The sequence below is a fragment of the Aphanomyces invadans genome (assembly GCF_000520115.1).
Source record: "Aphanomyces invadans strain NJM9701 unplaced genomic scaffold supercont1.25, whole genome shotgun sequence".
In the NCBI taxonomy this organism is placed as follows: Eukaryota; Oomycota; class Saprolegniomycetes; order Saprolegniales; family Verrucalvaceae; genus Aphanomyces; species Aphanomyces invadans.
This window is the reverse complement of record NW_008580170.1, coordinates 817,627-823,354: the sequence shown is the minus strand read 5'-3', so window position 1 is coordinate 823,354 and position 5,728 is coordinate 817,627. Positions and strand designations below refer to the sequence as shown.

Below are 5,728 nucleotides of genomic sequence, written 5' to 3'. Positions count from 1 at the left end.
CAAGGCCTTTGCAAAGCCCATGGTGGAGGAGCGAGATGCACCAAACCCGGCTGTGACAAGAGCAGCCAAGGCAAGGGACTGTGTAGAACCCACGGTGGAGGCAAGCGCTGCATCCACCCTGGTTGCACGAAAGGAGTTCAACGGGGAAGCAAGTGTGCCACCCACGGCGGCATCCGGCAGTGCATTGTGGAAGGATGCTCTCGAATGGACCGTGGCGGTGGCATGTGCGACGGGCACCGAAAAGCTCGTGAGTGCATTGCCGTGGACTGCAAACGCCTCAGCCATGCCATCAACTTATGCAAATTGCACTTGCGCCAACAAGAATTACTCAGTGTCGCAGTGTAAACTCCAACCACCTAAATTTATTTTGCATTACCCAAATGTGGATGTCTTGATGCCAGGCTTTAACGAGGCTACGCCCCAAGTTCTTCTGCAGCACTACGGGGATCATGTGACCACTCAGCAACCAAAACTCTATTCATCAGTGCGCACATTGTACTTCTTAGTGGAATGTCAAGGTTGCTTTAGTAGGGTTTGTCCAGGCGAACCATCCAACCTACTATAGCTGCATGTGTGTATGCACGGACGATGTGGTGGACGAAAACGCGACGAGGCGGCGGGACTATGCACCGTGCTAGGTTCAGCATTCTGTTTGTTGCGGGCCACTGTTCGTCCTTGATGTCCTCGCGAGAGGCACGGATCGCCGTATGGACTCGTCAAACCCAGGAAGGGGTCAGGTGTAATGCATGTCAGCCTGATCATGCTGGTGTACCTACTCTTGGCAGGTACTTCTCGATCGCTGGGAGCCACGAATTCGAGTTGGGATGATGAGCCACCATACCACAAAAGACGATATCGTACGTGTGATTGGCTCTGCATGCGACACAGTGGTCAAATTCAGTTGTCGCGAAAATTTTTCGCCTGGTGAATTTCCTCCAAGAGTGGGATTCGGTACTTTACTGGCTCGAAACGTGCTGAATTCCGGGGGCATGTCTCAGTTTTGATTGTACGAAATATCAATTTCAATGCAGCTTTGATCAAGTTTATTATAGGAGTAAAAATTTGTATAGATTTTTTCAATGTAGTTGTATGCAAAATCCGGAGACACGTATTTCAGTACGGCTGTCGGCATCGCGTCGGACGCCAAAACTTTGACCCGCCCTCTCAGATCATGGACATGCCTGGTGGCCATCACTATTGAACTTGCCGAGTTTCGCGAAACATGGCATTGTCCAACAACTGCAGCGACCCATTTCTTGTGTTGGATTTGCCAACTAACAGCTCCTCGATTCACCAGGACGTGCAAGACTGGCTGTACTGGACCACCGTGGCGACGACGCCCCTCGACACCCCCCAAGACGACGCCACGTTGGATTTTGAGATCCTCTCGATGCTAGCGACTCCTTTTGAAATATACACGTCACCTTGCACTACCCCTGTCTCGGACTCGTCTGTTGCTCACTCCGACGCCATTGTCCCACACCAGTCCTGCAAACAACGAAGTCCGTGCGGAGTACAAGATTGCACACGATTGGCCCGACGCGGAAAATTTTGCCCCATTCATGGAGGAACCAAGTGCTGCAAAGTCAAAGCATGTGGAAATGCAGCGCAAACTCAAGGCCTTTGCAAGACTCACGGCGGCGGTCCCCGATGCCGAAAACCTGGGTGCGGCAAGAGCAGTCAAGGGGGTGGTTTATGTCGAGCGCATGGTGGTGGCAAGCGGTGCAATCACGTCGGTTGTAGCAAAGGCGTCCAGCGCGGTAACAAGTGCGCGACTCACGGCGGTACACGATTGTGCTCAGTGGAAGGATGCGTGCGTATGGACCGAGGAGGAAATCTGTGCGATATCCATCGCAAGGAACACAAGTGTGTCGTGACTGGGTGTAGACGATTGAGTCATTTGTTGGGCAAGTGCAAATTACACCTCCGCCAACAAACCAGGCTTGCGGCTCTGGACAAGACGGGGCAGTCATTTCTTACGCCGTTAGGAACCTGTTGAGTGTTGTCTTTTTAAATTTTGTTTGTGCTCAGTCGCACGAACTGACGATGCATGATGGAAAGGTTTTGCGAAAGTCCGTTCCAGTTCCCGGCGTAACTGAAAATCATTTTCCTTCAACAATGGGCTAGAACCGAATGCATCATCGACCGGGCATCATCGATATGCCCCGCATCGTTTCGTTGCTGCACTGATCGGACAAGTCAGAATAAACCAGCCAACTCCCGGAAGTTTTTTGCTTCGCGTTGAAAAGCAATTTCGTTGTGCCGTGATGGTACTCCCTTCGTTGCAGCGGGAAATCCTTCCATTGTCAAGTCAGACTACCAACGACAGCGTTTACTCTAAGCGCACTGAGCAACGTCGAACGCCCCGTGTACAGTTATACTGTGCGTACGATGCTCGACATCTTTGTGCAACACTAATAACAGCATCCACCTGCCACCTCGGTGGCTCGAACAACTCCTCCATGTGACCTGGAACATGGGTCGTTTGCACTTTGACTTACCCCTTGAACCTCTTGAATAAGATGTCATGCATACATGTACTTCGAAAGTAGCTGGTAATTGATTTAAATTGCCACAGCAAAAATATCGTGGATAAAAATGTCTCCCCGTCCGGGAATTGAACCCGGGTCACCCGCGTGACAGGCAGGTATACTGACCACTATACTAACGAGGATGTTCTTGTTATCAACCCATCAATATAAAACAGTTTCAAAACAAATGCATTCAATCGATTTGACCGTGTCCTTCTGCCCAATCAACGGTTTCTAGTTACTAAAACGTATAAAGCGTGATTGTAGGTCGACCTGACATTGGCTGAGGCAAAAGAGTATAAAACGTGAAAAATTATATACAAAATCAAATGAAAAGGTGAAAGGAACGCGATTATAAACATGAACTTTCACCCTGGGGTTGACTTCTTGAAAGTGAGGGATTCACTTCGGAACTTCCTCACATCATGTCCAGCGGGTGGAAGTGCATTGCGCAGCCGTCGAACGGTGCCATCACCGCCGTCCAGCTCAACAAGGACGACGAAGTGCAGTGTCTGGGCTTCAACAGCCACGACTGCGTGTACTTCCACACGATGGAAGATTGCCACAGCAACTTGAACCCATCGGAGACGCCCAAGCCGCTAGTGTGCGGCGGCATGCACAAGAACGTGTGGGGACACACCGGGTACGAATCTGCAAGTCACTGGTGCTCTGCGGGTCGCCATCACTTGGGCAACTTGCCCGCTACGTCGTTCTTGGCCACGGTGGAAGCCAAGAAGGTCGAAGTCGGCATGGGGGCGTTGGCCACATGCCTTTTCGCGTTCATGGCGCTCGTCGTGGTCCGTAAGTACAAGAAGTCGGGCTACCAACTCGTCAAGTAAACTGAAATACACTATCATGCTATCTGTACGAATTCGACACAGGACGTAGCCGCGTGGTTTTGAAGGGGCTTTTCCAGGTCACCGACAGAACCACGACATAGAATTGGCACTTCAGCTCGAACCGATTGTGGCACTTTGGTCGTGGAGCTCCGCACAGCAATCGAACGAACGCGATGACTTGTCAAATGGCCACCAGTGATTTCAATCGAACAAGATGGTCACCTCGTTTGATCGAAGAGCCACATGTGGAGGTGACGAAAGGATCACTGCGGTGCAGCAGTTGGAGCAAGAAGACGGTCGATATTGATTGTATTCGTGATGCGAGACAGCCCCCCACCGGCCAGCGCCCTCGCATATCGCTGACTATTCGATGTACGAACGATACAACCATCAACCACAAAACCCAGCCCCGCCAAAGGCAGCAACACACAAAGTTGGGGTCGTGCATGCTTCAGCTGTTGGGTTGCGATGCTCCAGGCATATCGCAGTTTACATTTACTTGGACTTGAAACGAAGCCCCACAAGATTCACCAAGATTCATGTGGTCAGGAACAACGTCACTGGAATCGTCGAACTACCGTGTTCCGATTTTGGTTTTTCGGGGGCCTTGCGGGGGTGTTTCAGTTGGTCACCGAACGGTGTCGACAGGTTCTACTATTCATCTGTACACGCTGTCGCAATAAATACTACTCGATGCAACTACCACGACTACTCGTTGCGGTGGCGCACCATGCGGAGGTGGGGCTTGCACATCCCCAGCGTATGGCTGAGTCGCTTGCACCCGTCGACGTGGCATTCACGTTCCTTGCGGTGGATGTCGCAATAGCCTCCGCCGCGGTCGGATCGTTTGCACCCGCCGACCGTGCACGTTCGACAGCCTCCATGAGTGGCGCACTTGTTGCCTCTCTGCACCCCCTTGTTGCATCCCATTTCACTGCACCGCTTACCGCCGCCATGAGCTCGGCACAGACCGCCGCCTTGGCTGCTCTTTTCGCATCCGATAAACTTGCACCGGGCGCCGCCTCCATGCGCTTTGCACAGACCTTGGGATTGAGCAGCGTTTGAGCACCCCTTGACGCGACAGCATTTGCCCCCGCCGTGGGATAGGCAGTAGTCGCTGTCCTGGGCATCGTTGGAGCAGTTGGACACTCTGCACACTTGATAGCTCCTGTGGGCGTTGCAGAACTCCCGGTGGCGTGCTCGGCGGGAGCATCCTGGCAGCACGCATAAGACGGCGCGATGTCGAGTCAATCGGATGGGAGTTGTTGCTTCATCCACACTTTCGTTGTCTGTGGCAAAGGACGCCTCGGAAGCAGCTTTGGAGAGAGGACTCGCCCACGGCTGAGGAGCCATGCTGTCGGACAACAGGAGATCGCAGATTTGTTGTTCAAAAGGATCGAGGGGGGCTGCGCTAGCCAGCAGCGACAAGAACGAGTTGTCAACCGGGTAATACGGGAAAGGTTCCATCGAGCAGCACATCGTGGGGGACGAAATCTGTGCCATGTGCCGTAGTGAAGCAAATGGGAAATGGCCCATGCAAACTCTCATCAATTCGCCTTGATCAAAACGAGGAGTTCGTTTGGCCAAGAACAACTTTCTGTCTCACCACGTAAAACGCAGCTGCGTGTTCATATCAGGCCCCGTCGTGGACTCCAAAAGTCATGGCGACGGGAGCACATAGCCCCACAAAAACAAACTGGCTACCTGTACACTTTCCAAGGTTAGACCACGACAAGCTGTTGCATGACATCCTGGCCCTCGTTGGCAATACCTGTGGCTGGGGTGCAGGTGTCGTACTGACCAGTCCCACGCTGAGTTCAGAGCACGGGCGCCTGCGCGCGGCATCCTCATCGACGGGCTACAAATGTTTGACTTTGCCTCGCGAAGATTCAATTCTGGTCAAGCAACAACGGGTGGCCGGCTTTGAAGCCGCACATTTGTGGCCACAATCTGGATGTGATCGTCGACATGCGACAGGAAGAACGACAGATCGTCATGTAAACCCGACCCGCGGGACGAAAACGTCAAGTGGTGGCAACAAGATAAGCGGAGGAAGATGCCGCCATACACCTCCAAGATTCATAGGGACAGTGTCGTTATGAAGCCATACTCGCTCGTTTGAGCTCACACGCGTCCTCGTGATCGCAAGATATCGTACTGCCGCCGCGAATACTATTCCACGTGACCATATGTACGTGTGCTATGGTGGGGTCATCTATTCAAGCTCGCGCCGCTGGTGTTGCGTTCGGTTTTCAGCGCGACAGCAGCTGCTCGCACACCACAAGGGGGAGCGACCACCATCTACTCACGAACCATAGTACCTTGAACTGCGGTAACTCTCGAGATGTCCAAGCAGAG

At 52.6% G+C, this 5,728-nt stretch overlaps 4 protein-coding genes and 1 non-coding gene across 5 annotated transcripts; 3 read left to right on the top strand and 2 right to left on the bottom strand.

The window, feature by feature from the left end:
- The first annotated feature begins 1,196 nt into the window (after positions 1-1,196).
- On the top strand, positions 1,197-2,600 carry H310_10304 (hypothetical protein). Its single transcript, XM_008876642.1, has one exon. The coding sequence runs from the start codon at positions 1,223-1,225 to the stop codon at positions 1,997-1,999; it is 777 nt and encodes a 258-aa protein (XP_008874864.1). The 5' UTR covers positions 1,197-1,222; the 3' UTR covers positions 2,000-2,600.
- Positions 2,601-2,602: 2 nt separating this feature from the next.
- H310_10303 lies at positions 2,603-2,674 on the bottom strand. The gene has a single exon. It is a non-coding gene; the product is annotated as a tRNA-Asp (tRNA).
- A 230-nt stretch (positions 2,675-2,904) lies between these two features.
- On the top strand, positions 2,905-3,402 carry H310_10302 (hypothetical protein). Its single transcript, XM_008876641.1, has one exon. It carries the CDS (start codon positions 2,957-2,959, stop codon positions 3,368-3,370), a length of 414 nt encoding a protein of 137 aa, XP_008874863.1. The 5' UTR covers positions 2,905-2,956; the 3' UTR covers positions 3,371-3,402.
- Positions 3,379-3,944, top strand: H310_10301 (hypothetical protein). The gene has a single exon (XM_008876640.1). It carries the CDS (start codon positions 3,544-3,546, stop codon positions 3,877-3,879), a length of 336 nt encoding a protein of 111 aa, XP_008874862.1. The 5' UTR covers positions 3,379-3,543; the 3' UTR covers positions 3,880-3,944.
- Positions 3,945-4,078: 134 nt separating this feature from the next.
- H310_10300 (hypothetical protein) lies at positions 4,079-4,873 on the bottom strand (the record flags this gene model as incomplete). Its single annotated transcript, XM_008876639.1, has 1 exon — positions 4,079-4,873. One exon carries the CDS (start codon positions 4,871-4,873, stop codon positions 4,079-4,081), a length of 795 nt encoding a protein of 264 aa, XP_008874861.1.
- Positions 4,874-5,728: the final 855 nt, after the last annotated feature.